The 14,104-nt window shown below is 31.8% G+C and overlaps 1 protein-coding gene across 2 annotated transcripts in view; it reads left to right on the forward strand.

Moving 5' to 3' along the window:
• Window positions 1-7,691: 7,691 nt before the first annotated feature.
• Window positions 7,692-14,104, forward strand: part of LOC129920111 (EH domain-binding protein 1) — a 91,065-nt gene continuing 84,652 nt past the window's right edge. For both annotated transcript variants that reach the window (XM_056001310.1, XM_056001311.1), the window contains exon 1: window positions 7,692-9,243. In XM_056001310.1, the coding sequence (XP_055857285.1) occupies window positions 9,140-9,243 (104 nt within the window). In that variant the 5' untranslated portion in view covers window positions 7,692-9,139. The remainder of the gene's footprint in view (window positions 9,244-14,104) is intronic.

Below are 14,104 nucleotides of genomic sequence, written 5' to 3' on the forward strand. Positions count from 1 at the left end.
CTCAAAGATTCTATTAATTCCCGCTGGTGAATATTCATTTGACGGAAAACGGTTTTTCGTTGGTGTTTTCATTATTTCTGACTGGTTGTTTTGTTCAAACCAAGTGATGAAATCGTCTATAGGAGACTCAGGCTTTGTCAATTTTTCAATTTTAGCTTCACTTAAAGAAACAGCATTATTGAGTTTTGATTCCTCCAATTTGAATTCAAAAATCTTGTTTGGTTCATCTTTGTAGTGCCATGTACGCTGGGCTAAATCTAGTACTATCCCCGATTGCTCTAAGAAATCTATGCCAAGAAGTGTTCTATTATTTTTTGCACTTGGTAGGCAGATAAACCGTATTTGTTTGAAACGTTTACCAATGATGATGCAAGCTATTGTCGAGTACACTAGTTCTTTTCTGGCTGTTCCATCACCAAGTGTGATTTCAGCGAACACTTTTTGAAAATTCTTATTTTTCTGTTTGAGTTTCTGGAAAAGTTGATAGCCAGCTACGCTAGTTCTTGCCGCAGTATCAAAATATGCTTGCCCATTCAAACCATCAACATTAATGTTTACCGTAGGTACACTTCTGCCTACAAGAGTTGTGTAGATTGCATTAAATTCTAGTTGTTTTGGACTATCTGATTTCAAATGCTTATTGCAATTAGGGCAATTCGATCGGTAAAACCCAGGAGTACCACACCCATAACAATTCAGTTTTGTGTTTTCAGAACTATTTATCTTCCTTTCTTTTTCGAGCTTCTTAAAACAAACTTCTGCAGAATGATTCTTCTTTCGACAAAAAGAACACCGAATGCTAGAGTTTGATTTTTCAGGAACATCAACTGGGTGAGGTTTGGTTTTCATTGAGAGACAGTTCAATTTCTCTTGCCCTATTCAAAAGATCTTGGAATGTTTGGACGTCTTCTCTGGACAATCTTTCTCTTATTCTTAGGCTTATTTGGGAAAACAGCAGATCAATAATCGTTTGTTCTGGCAAAGTTTTCTTTAGTTGAGAAAACAACCTTCTCTTTCGACAAATAAAAGAATCTGTAGTTTCGCTTATCTTTTGCTTATCTTGAAGAATTTCCGCAAATATTCTCCAATCAGGTCTTGGAGGACTGAATGCAGTTCTTAGCAACTCAATTGCTTCATCAAATGTTTTTGCTTCATGTTTTACCCCTTGCCACCAGGATGAAGCATAACCATCAAGTAGAAGAGGAAAACTAGTAAGAGCAAACTGATCTGAAATGCTCACAGCATTTTTATAAACGATTATGGTTTCGATGAAATCTTCAACCTTAGAACTATTGCTCCTGCCATTAAACCTTGCATTGCATGAACTAAATGTACTCCTAGAACCTTCTCGCACATTAAGACTTCCTAACAGACTAGAAAATTGGCTTTCAGTTAAACTTATACTTATTGGAACCTGTGCAGCATTACTAGTAGATTGACCTTCATTTATGACATTGCCTACTTGACTTTGAGTAACATTTAAAAGGAGAATCATTTTGCCTGGTTGTATTTTGTGATTTATCCTTCTGTGGAGGCGGCGGCGGTGGCGGAGGTGGCGAGTGTTGCACACCAGTGTAACCAGCGGCTTGTGAGTTCGCTGTAGTTCGTGTCATGATATATTGCCACAGAAAAAAACAATGCAAAAACTCCAAAAACCTCAATCAAAAATTTCAAAACACCTCAGCAAAAACCTTATAAAATTTCAGCAAATTATCAAAATTCTACTATCCAGCAATCTTTAACAGCAACAGCAGTGCAACAACAACAAAATATAACGGGGAGCGTTTTTATTGATCACGTGGAAAACACACGGCAAAGCAAATCAATAGGTACAAATTATTCGATGTTTGGTATAAATATTTAAATTTTTTTTTTTTTTACGATGGGCGCCAATTGTAGTGGCAAGGTTTCTCCACTCATTAAAATAGATGAAAGTTTCAATATCGGGTCATAAGTGACAGCATAAATGCGTCTTCATATGTCCACGATACTAAAACTATTGTTGGATCAGCCACCAGAGCCCCGAAGGTCTACAAGTGTCTTGATTATTTTCTTAAATAAAAAAAAAAAGACTTCTTAATTTTCTTGTGAGCTCTTGACTCTTCGACGGTTCAAAGTAGAATGATTTTTATTTTAACATTAAACGATAAAATTACATAATAAGTAACAGTTAGAAATTACGGTTTAACTTTTAATAAGAGAGAACGAAAGTATAAACTGCAGTAAAATGAAAACGTAATAGATTATTTCGTTAAGTGACAGTGACTCAAAAATATGTTTATACATACATTAAATGAAATGTACTTATGTACTAGATTTTCTTGTTAGCAATAAATAAATCAAAATAATTCGAATAGTTAGATTAAACTTTAAAATGTAATTGTTGTATTTGTTAAAATATATAGGTATATATGTTGATTAATGTTATTCAGTTCGTTACATTAAGACTTTTTATATAGAAATTTGGAAAAAAAAAATAAAATTCGTTTTTTTAAAAAAATAAAATAAAATCTGAAATTGAATTGCCCTCCAAAACAAGTATGCAGTTTTGATTGATATATTAACATGCATTTTTAGAAAAAAAATTTTCAAAATCGTTAGAGCCGTTTTTTAAAAAACTAATTTTTTATAAATGATTTTTTGGAAAAAAAGTTTTAAAATAAAATTTGTATGTCATTTTGTAGAAATCACTAATCAACATCTAAAAACAAAATTTCAAAAGAATTAAATGTACCGTTTTCGAAAATTTGATTTTTCAAAAAAAAAATTTCAAAATTTTTTTAAAAATCCAAAAATTATTTTTTCCAAAATTTTATTTTTGGTTTATATTTAAATTATATAAATGCTTCTTCACAAAAAGTTTCGTTGAAATCGAATAAGCAGTTTTGGAGATAATCGGATTTGAAAAAAAACGGTTCTATGGCAGGTACCGTTAATAATGATTTTCAAAAAAAAATTTTTTCATTAGAAGATAGACCTAAACTTTAAACTAACACTTGAATTTTTTAAACAAAATCGTTGGAGCCGTTTTCGAGATATTTCAATTTTACTAAAATCGGTATATGACAAGTACCGTTATTTTCGGTCCAAAAAAATTAATTCCAAAAACCCTCTGGAGAGTCGCCAAATAACGCTGCATACGAGGTTTGACATCAATCGGTCCATCCGTTTAGGCTGTAGCTCCTTATACAGACAGACTGACAGACAGACAGACGGACTTCCGGGACCCACTTTTTTGGCATTGTCTACCATCGTAATGTCATGGAAAAATGTTATCTCAACTTTTTTTTTTTGTACGAATGCATAACTTGTTATATAGTACCTATATCGCAAGTAAAAATCATTTTTTTATAAATCGACTTTTTAGCAAATTTCTTTACATAGGGTGCTTTTATAATTGCATGGGTGCTTTGTTTACATGCGATCATTTGCGTTCAGACTAATGTCAGAGGAATTATTTGCGCAAGGATTTATGAACACTTTTTCTGACTTCCATCATCTGTCAAAATTTTTAATTTTGGATAGCGATTAATTTTCTAAAAAATGGATAGGTATAACAAGGGCATTTGAAAGATATAAACAGATATGAACAAAAAAGGAAAGCTAAATAACCGTTAACATGATATTTATCTTTTTTCCAAGTATAAATGCAGAATGCACGTGAAATTTTATATTTGCAGATTTGCGCTGCAAATATGAAAGCTTTGCATTCGTCAGACTTGCGCAACCATGCATTTATGAAAGCATCCATATTCTTGTTGGAATTTGAATGCTCTCCAAAAAAAAAAGGCCTTGCTCACTTTTTTCGTTTATATATTCGTTTAAGAGATATATTATGAGATATATGTACAAAAATTGAGAAAAACTTTTAAAATTCGGCTTTTGTTCTTAATTTTGTAACAAATTGAAAAATTATAATAATCAAAGTTAAAAAAAGTTATAAAAAGATTTTTTACTTTTCAAAATATTTATTTCAATAAAAATTCATTATTATCATATAGCAAGATGTATTCTTGTATGGGCTTAAATTTTCTACAAAAAAGTACTTGTCATCAAATTAATTGCTTTAACCCTAAGAATAAGAAGTACTTCTTCTACTTCTTAGCTTACTTCTTATTCTTAGCTTAAGCCTGGTACGCTGCTCGCGCTAAAATTTAGCTGAGATAAAATTCCCATACAAGTTATCGATAACTTGTATGGGATCCATTTTATCTCGGCTAAAAATTTTCGATAATTTGTATGGGAGCTAAAATTTAGCGCGAGCAGCGTACCAGGCTTAAGCGTACCAGGCTTTAAGCCTGGTACGCTGCTCGCGCTAAATTTTAGCCGAGATAAAATTTTCATACAAGTTATCGATAACTTGTATGGGATCCATTTTATCTCGGCTAAAAATTTTCGATAATTTGTATGGGAGCTAAAATTTAGCGCGAGCAGCGTACCAGGCTTTACTTCTTATTTTTAGCTTTAAACCGTTTAGAAAACATTCGTATACGAATCGCAATGCATGCTGGTCATAAGAAAAATATTGAAATCATTGGGGAATAGGGTTTTATTACGAATCTTATACTTCCTCTATGCCTACGGTGACCATATTCCTGGAAGCGAAACCCGGGACGGATACATTTTGGATCGATTTGAAAATATTGATTTGAAAATTAAATTTTTTTAAATGAGTTTTTTATAATTTCCTAAACGATTTTATGGGAGCGTTTTTGTTAAAATCGTTTAAGTCGTCTACGAAATCAGAAATCAAGAAAATGGTTAAATAATAATGTCTGTTAATAACTTCAAAAAAAAATATTTTTTAATCAAAATCGGAAGAGCTGTTTTTTAACATTTTAATTTTATTTTAAAGGATTTTGAAATTGTATGATCTTTAACACAACTTTTAACATTTCCTTAAAAGTTTTGAAACTTATCTGGGTTCATTACTCTTCTATATGTTGTTCTTTATTCGAAAATATTTTACCCAGTGTAGCAACCTTGCAAACAGAAGCTGGAACTAAATAATTGACAAACATTTAAAAAAAAAACTAAAGCCTAGTCTAGAGACGAAACGAAAATTTTCGCAGCTTTGGTAACGAAATTCTTACCTGTGCTAGAATATAATATGGAGATTTTTCAATCGTTTGTCACCATTTATTTGTCTAGGCAATTTGTCTTGCAGCAATAGTTTTTTGACTTTGGAGACTTGGAAAAATTTTCGTTTTGCTTCAGCAGCGTACTAGGCTTAATGCTTTATCCGAAAAATTGGAAAAATTTTAATTTCCAGCCACTCTTTTCTTGTTTTCCGTACAAAGTATTTAAAATATTGAATACAAAAATCAGAGAATGTCCAAATACGGGACAATCACGGGACAAATTACAAAATACGGGACACTTGTACGTCCCGGGTTTCTTAAATAAAAACCTGGGACAAGCTGTAGAAATACGGGACAGTACCGAGTAAACCGGGACGGATGGTCACCGTATCTATGCCTCATGTGTTTCAAGTTTTTTGTACTAGTATAACAAAAAAAAAAAAAAAAAAAAACATTACAAAACAATAAAAATACAAGTTTTGGTAATATTTTGACCAACAAAAAAAAAAAAACTGCAAAAGGAACCAACTCACGAACAGAAACAAAGTGAATTGAATTAGCTCAGAAAATGTAAATGAGTGAAAAGCAGAACACATAATTTCACTTTCGTAAAGTGTATTCGGAAAAAGTGAACTGCAGAATATAGGGGATACTTTGTCATTCCATACGTCAGTTTCAACGTCTGCAAACAAATTCTAAACAATTTATGAAAAAAATCAGTTTGATATCACAGATTTAAAACTGTTCAAAAAGTAAAAGCCTGGTACTCAGCTCTCTCTAAATTTTAGCTCCCATACAAATTGTAGAAAAATTTTATCTGAGCTAAAATGGATCCTATACAAATTATCGATAACTTGTATGGGAATTTTATCTCGGCTACAATTTAGCGCGAACAGCGTACCAGGCTTTACTATCGTTGTGTTATCGATAATTTGTATTTCCACTTTGATATTTTCTGTACCTATAAATTATCGATGACACAACGATTATAGTGTCTTGGCACCATTGACCTACTATATATGGACTGCTAGTCGTTTGACTTTTCCATACAAAAATTGAAAAAAAAAAATGATTCCACATCTTTCTAGCTCTACTAGCGGTATAACCTTAGACGGCGAAAAGAAGAAACTTTTAGTGAATGACATCTGTCGTTAAAAGGTAGTGCTTTCTCTGTTTTTCTATATTTGTTCCTTTCGCACTTCGTCAATAATGTTGCACTTATTCTCCGCTTTTTTTAAGGGCGCTAGTATCGCGAAGAAACAAGTGGAACCAACCTGAATATGCTTCTAGCAGTCCATATATATTAAGTCAATGCTTGGCACAACTGTTTTTATTTTATCTGGAGTTAACACATAGTCTATACAGATATTTTATGATTGTTTTCGATTTTAATAAATTAATTAATTGTTTTGATTTGCTGCCATTTTTTCACAAAATTTTATTCGGAGATGCAAGAAAACACAACTTTGATTTACCTCCCAAAACCTAGTTGACATTTTCATACAATTTATCGATAACTTGAAATTAAATTTAATTATTATAGGTTCAACTTCTACCCTATTCAAATAGTTCAATATCCCAATGGTTAGTGTGTTATTGCATTCAACTATCTAATCTTGAACACTGTTTTCTTTTATGCAATCCATTAAACAAAAAAAAAAAAAACAGCATATTTAAAAATAAATTTAAATTTTCTCTATCAAAATTAGTGATGGGAACTATCGAATAAAAAATTAAAAACTGTCATACTATCGATAGATGTAAAATATTCATGCATTCGATAGTTTTAAATCATTTATTCATTCATTCATTTAGTTACTATTTTCATTCGAATAGGTTTTTCATTCGATAGTTTAGTTACTATTTTCATTCTCATAGTTTTTTTTTTTATACGATAGTTTTTTCATTCAAATAGTTTCCTTAAATAGTTAGTTTTTTTATTCAAATAATTTTCTTAAACGATAGTTTTTTCATTTGAATAGTTTTTATTCGATAGTTTGTTCGATAGTTTTTATTCGAATGTATAGCTGTTCGAGATAAATTTTAGCTCCCATACAAATTATCGAAAATTTTTAGCCGAGATAAAATGGATCCCATACAAGTTATCGATAACTTGTATGGGAATTTTATCTCAGCTAAATTTTAGCGCGAGCAGCGTACCAGGCTTGAGCTAAAAACGATCCCATACATATTATCGATAACTTGTATGGGATTTTTATCTCGGCTAAAATTTAACGCGAGCAGCGTACCAGGCTTGATCTAAAAACGATCCCATACAAATTATCGATAACTTGTATGGGAATTTTATCTCAGCTAAAATTTAGCACGAACAGCGTACCAGGCTTATAATAAATGAATGAATGAACTATTCGATAGTTCAAATCATTCAGTTACTAACTATCGATAGTTCAAATCATTCGATAGTTCCCATCACTAATCAAAATGTAACATCCCCATTCCATCGCATCTTACTAAATCCATGCGTTGACATCCGTCAATTTACTCCTCGTTTCATTTCCACTCATATTCACATTACGTTACGTCAATTGACATTATAGGAATAAAACAAAATCAAAACACTACTTTTCGCTCAAAACCTGAAACAAAAAAACTGAAAGAAGAATTAGAACAACCCTCGAGCAGTGAAGTCGTCTCTCGGTTTGTTGGTTTCGCCTCCGCCGCGACAACTTAAAAATAAACTACAAAAAAAAATAATAAAGAAATTCTATTTATTTATTAATAATTAACAACAAAAAGAATACTCCAAAACAGTGGACATCAAAAAACCCCCCCTCAATTTAACACCCCTTCGTGTGTGTGTGTGTTTTTGTGCAATTTGTGCAAAACAAAAAAAACCAAACGAAAGAAAAAAAAAAAAACATGAATTCCATTTCAGCCTGTCAAAATGATGAAGAAAAATTTTCATCGTCGAAATTGAAAATTTTTACTTTTCGATAAAAAGTTTTTCAACAAACAAAATAAATTGTCTTTTTTGCAGTTATTTAATAACAAATAAAAGACCAAAGCAATTGTGAATACAAAAGAAAAAGAAAATTTTTTACAAGGAAAATAAAATTTGTTAAATAAAATCAAAGAGAAAAGTGACGTCATTGTTATAAAGAATTTTTATATGATTTTCCAATCAATCAAAAATAAAACAAGCGAAACAAAGTGGAATTTGGTCTTTTTTCTTTTTGTTGTGATTTTTCATTGAAATAAAATTGAAACAAAAAAAAACTGCATAAAATTGTTTTAAAAGATTCTTTTTTGTATAAAATAAAAATCCTCCTGAGGGGGTGGGGAAATTCTGGTATATCTTCTCTCGTCGTCGTCGTTGTCTTTTTTCTCGCCTCTCATCGTTGTAATTTTTTTTGTGTGGTGGCCGTGTCTCGTCCCGTTTTTCCGTTCCATCTCAAGGTTAACGCATTGAAGAAGAAAAAGAAGTGTCGTTTCGTTTCATTTTGATCTTCGCCTTTTTGACCAAAATCTATCCCTTTTACTCTTTTGTTGTGCAAATAAAACAAAAAAAAAACAAGACAACATCAAAATAAAAAAATTTGCAAAAAAATCGTTTTTGTTTTGATTGCTTTTGTTGTTGTTGTTTTACTCGGGGAGATTCGCTTTGATTTGCTTCGAGAGAGTGGACTCGTGTGGACTCTCAATAAAATTTGTTGTTGTTGTCATTTTGCTTATATAAAAATTGTTTACAACAAAAACTTGTTTATTTCTCCCAAAAAAAAGGTGCTTTTTTTTGTCTTGATTCCTTTGAAACAAAAAATCCAAGACACCATCTGTGCTCTGTTGTCACTTAACTTAACTGTGTTCAATAATCTCCTTTGTGTTGGTGTGTCTCTCCCATATTCCAACGCGGAGAGAAAAATCCTTTATAAAGTAAAATTCCATCCACACCTTATTCAATTAGATTATAAGTAGACAACAAAAAGAAAAGAAAAAAAAAGAGAACCCCCAACTGACCTTAGTAAAGAGGTGCACCTCTTCTATTTGCTAAAAAACCAAGCAGATAACTCAAACCAAACCAAACCACCCCCATTATAGTCATGGGAAGTGTTTGGAAACGATTGCAACGTGTTAATAAACGGGCGGCAAAGTTCCAGTTTACTTCATCGTATCATGAATTACGTGTCGAGACCACCGCTAAGTGGTAAGTTGCATTATTTTCACATTTCTTTTTTTCTCTTTCCTTTTTGATATGTATGCATGAATTTATGTTGCAAAAGTGCATTAGAGAGTGGATCCCACTCAGGTGGTGGACACAGAGGAGAAGATGTCTGTCTACTCTCCAAGTCCACATCACACAAGAAGAAGAACAGCAGCTGGTGGCTGGTGTAGCTTCTTCTTTTGATTTTTTTTTTTTTGTTTTTGTTTTATTTTTAGAAGAAGCTCTTTGGTTGCTCTTTGCAGCAGCTTCAATTTAATTTACATTTCCACAGTTCTGGAAGGATACAAGATGAGATGATTATTATTATGGAACATGGACATAAATTTATAATAGAAACCATAAAACATTGTTATTTTTTTTTTTTTAATAGAGGGCAGGAGGAAGGTTGTTTTTTTTATGTTAAAGGTGCTGACTGCTGAGTTCTGAGGTAAACCTTAGAAAACAGGAGAGACCCAAAAGACACACAAACACACATGTAGACAATATGATTGTGGATTGGGTCTTCTTTGAAAATTGCGATGCGAATAAGGTTATCTACCTGCATCATCTTTTAAAAAGGGATTTTTTTTTGGTTCCAAGAAGATAATGTTACTCTGTTCATTTTGATTGATTACTTTTTTATGTGGGTGGGCTCTCTAGTTTTCTTAAAGTTCTTAGGTTTCTTTTGTTTGTTTTGTTGATAGGTACCTACATAATATTATGTTTCTACTTAAATTGAGATAGAAATATCTTTGAAACTGTCATTCATAAAGTCTACGTTTGTAGGTAGATTCATATTGTCTCGGCTCGGCTGTGCGTTGTTATTTTTTTATTTGTTAGAAATCTATTATTAACCAAAAACATTCAATTACCCCCCCCCCCCCCCGTTTTGCCTGTATTTTTTTTTCTGTGCTCAAATCGGAACCAATGTTTTGGTGACGTCTATCTAACGAATGAATCATCCATCATTGCAGTTTTTTTTTACAACGAAAACAATTCATATTTTTGATCTAACTACACAACTAGAAACTATTTTTTAGTTCCGTTAAGTTAATGGTATAGAAACTCAATTATATGTACAGCCATGGACAGAGAAATAGCACACTATTGAGAAAAATCATGCGAATCGAATTTTAGATATTAGGAATGCTTTTTATAAATTTTTTTCTTTTGGTATATTATCGAAATAAAGTGATGGAGACAAAAATATCTTAAAAGTACCGTTATTTTCTATAATTATTTGCACTAGCAATATAATGCTTTTTCTGTCTCTTTCGCTAGTGGACACAGAAATAGCACACATTTGTTTAACCGTTAAGTTTTTATTCCGCGTTCAAAAGTTGTAGACGAAAATGCATTCATTTTATTGCTACTATTTAATTAACAAGTATTTTTGAAAAAAATAGGCAGAAAACATCATTAAACTCCGAAAAAAGGGAGAATTACTTTCGAGCCTCATAGTCAAGGGAAAAATCCTTCTTAATTAGCTTAAACTCTAAATTTTTCGAATAAATGATGGATAAAGCCATTTATTTGGAAAGAGCAAATAGAAATTTAAACTCTGAAATTAAATTGCGTTAACTTCTTCCACGCAAAACTTCCATACGAGTGGATAGAGCGATCACAAAGAAACGCAAATGTGGGCCTTTTAAGTCATCTCGCACGATTTTGCCCGAAGTAAATATAGAATTCGGCGAAAAAAGTGTCAAGCAGACTTTTAAGAAGGATACTTAATGATGCTGAGTTGTACAGACAGGTAAGCAAGAAAAATCCAATGATATAAAAAGACACATGAAAGATCACCTAACATTAGCTATAAAACATCTGAATAAAAACATGTTGTTTTGAATGAGAGTCTTTTGGAGTGATGAAATAAAGGTTAACCGCATTGGAACCGATGACAAAACATTTGTCCATCGCCTAAAATGTTAAAAGGACAAGCCAAAGTATTATCTCAAGACGATGAAACTAAGAGGATAGGATTTGATGGTCTGGGGCGCATTTTCCTGGCATGGTAAGGACCCATTGGTTAGGTGGATGGCAAAATTGATAAATTCTTTTGTCTTAATATTACATTAGAATACCGAGGAACCATATTTCTCGCCAGTTAATTAGATATTCATACATGACAATCACCCAAACATGCATCAGAAATAGTACAAGATAGGTTTTCGGACGAAAAAATCGATGTTTGCACCTAGCCATCTCAAATTCACAATCTTAACCCCATAGAAAACTTATAAATTGATGTCAAGGTTAAGCGTGGGAAAAGGAAATTCAAAAATTCAAACGATCTTTGGGCCAGAATCAAAGAAGCGTGGTGCCGTACTCCACAAAGTGGATACCAGACGTTAGTTGAAAGTTTACTAAAGAGGTGCGAAAGAACTTTGAAAAACTGTGGTCTACTAACAAGTTACTAACTTAGTAGTATTGAATTTATTGGAAATTGTAAGAATTTTTGCTTAGAAATGATTATTTTTATGATTTTCGGAATGTGGGCTATTTTTTTGTCCACAAGAAAAAAGGGTATTCTCTAGAAATTATATTTTTAAAAATTGAATTGAAATAAAATAATTTATAATTATTAATTTTATGAATTCCCATAAGCTAATGCATGCCCTGATGTAAAAATTATAATATATAAGTTAAAAGGTCCCAAATAAATCCAATTTTTGTAAGAAAAATCAAAAGTGTGCTATTTCTTTGTCCATAGCTGTATATGACGAATCTGAAATCAAACCGCTTCTATCTTATCTTTCCGATTTAGCAATCAAAAGAATAAATTCATTTTGTTACCACGAAAACCAACTTATAAGAAATTTTGTATTCCGAAAATATTAATTTCAATTTGGAAGAGAGATACTACTCTTCTCCAATTAGTTTAATTAGTGGCCTTAATTGCGAGTGTCGTTCAACTTTTGATGCGATAAAAGTCGATCGAATCGATAAATATCTATTTTGGTGTTGTGTATCTATATCTTTCGACAAGATATTTGCTATTGTGAACTATGAACTCGATTTGAGTCGACAGCAAAATTATAAACGAAAAAGATCGAACGGTAACAAATAACTTCAAAAATTAACAAAATAGAAATTCACAACACCAAAATTCATTTTCGATGACTGCGATTTTCGACAAAAGTCGTATATCGATAGAGATTCACAACACAATACCAAAAGTCAATTTCGACGATCGACAAAAGTGGCATATCGATAAACAAACGACACTCGCAATAAGGGCCAGTGTCTAAACTCTAAAAAGAAACAATTGTTGCCTAGCAACAACCTGTCAAGGCATAGGGCTGCCATGCTTTAAATTTAATTTTGTTCGCCTATCTACACCGTGCTTATATGATAAGGAGGTGTAAAAAGAAATTATGTCAGAAAAAATTTAATTGAATAATTTGAATATTCGCGTTTTTTATTTTTAGAAATTTGAATTTTAAGGGGTTAAAGAGTTTTTTAACAAAAAGCAATAGAAACAAAATTGGAATCCATATTGTAAATACATAATATGTGTTTACAATATACAGGGTGTCCCACAGTCACCGCCCCAAATGAAAACCATGGATTCCTGAGGTCATTTTAAGGCGAAAAACTTAAGTGGCAATTTTCTCGTTTTCGTCCCGTTTTCGAGTTATGACGTTTTTTATGATTTTTGCTCTCTTTGCCGAACGACGTCTGATTCGAATGATTTTTTTTTACAACCAATCAAGAATTTATTACAGTTTAAATTTGTTACAAAACTTTTTTTTTTGCGGATAACCGTTTCTCCGCCATTTTGCATCAAACACAATTTTCTTCGTTTTTTAAGTTGTTTCTTACACTTTCATATCAATTAAGTCAAAAAAACACGTTAATGAGTATTAATTTTTTGCGCTTATTATTAAAGCCCAGTTTATTTTATTAAAAAAATAATTTTTTTTTTCATAAAAAAGACTACTGAAAGTAATTAAAAAAAATAAACAAACTGATAGCTCAGGGAAATTAGTCAAAATATGGGCATGAAATCGCATTTTTCGCGGGACAAAATTTTTTTCATGAAATGTGTTCGGGTGGTTGTCCTTATCATAAAAGTCAATTTGTTGGCATAATTGGAGGTTGGGAACAGCCGCCATCTTGGAAAAGAGATTGGTATCGTTTTTATTGAATAGCTCCATTGTTATTCATTTTAACAAAAAATGACAAAGGTAAGACTTATTAACAATAAAATTATCTAGGAAATGATATACAAAACAATTCCGTGAGTTGAATAAATAAAATTTTATAGTTGGTCAAAGTGCGGGTTTGTATCGCAAGGTTGGGACAAAATGACATTTTTTCATATATCTGACGAACTTTTGATTTGTTTGGATAATTCTTCATGAATGAATTGTAGTACTTATAATTACCTATAAAATGAGCCCACAATCGTTATTGTCACCATCGTATTGTAGAAGTAATCTAACTCCGAAACTCTCCATGTACTAGTCAAAAGTAAGAAAAAAGCTGTTTTTTTGCTAGTAGGCCGAGAAAATTTTGGGACGAGAGGTATAACCAAAATATAAGTACGCAGTTTTGCAGCCATACGCGTGTTAATGTCGATTTCGAAGGTCTGACAACTCTAATTTTGTGCTTTATACGGTTTTTGGGGGGTTAAATAACGTAAGTTTTCCAGTTAATGTGAATGGGCTAAATTTATACTATTTGAAATTATAAATATACAAGCTGATGCTCTATTATTTTTCCTAAACCTGGACACCTCAATCTCGGCTATGGGGTTAATAGAACTCACGATATAAGCTTTTTTAACTAACCATATCAGGCTTTTCAATTCAAATAAACAAACAAAAATGTAAACAAAAAAAGCTTCTAAAACATAATC

Source organism: Episyrphus balteatus, chromosome 4 (genome assembly GCF_945859705.1).
Source record: "Episyrphus balteatus chromosome 4, idEpiBalt1.1, whole genome shotgun sequence".
Classification (NCBI taxonomy): Eukaryota; Metazoa; Arthropoda; class Insecta; order Diptera; family Syrphidae; genus Episyrphus; species Episyrphus balteatus.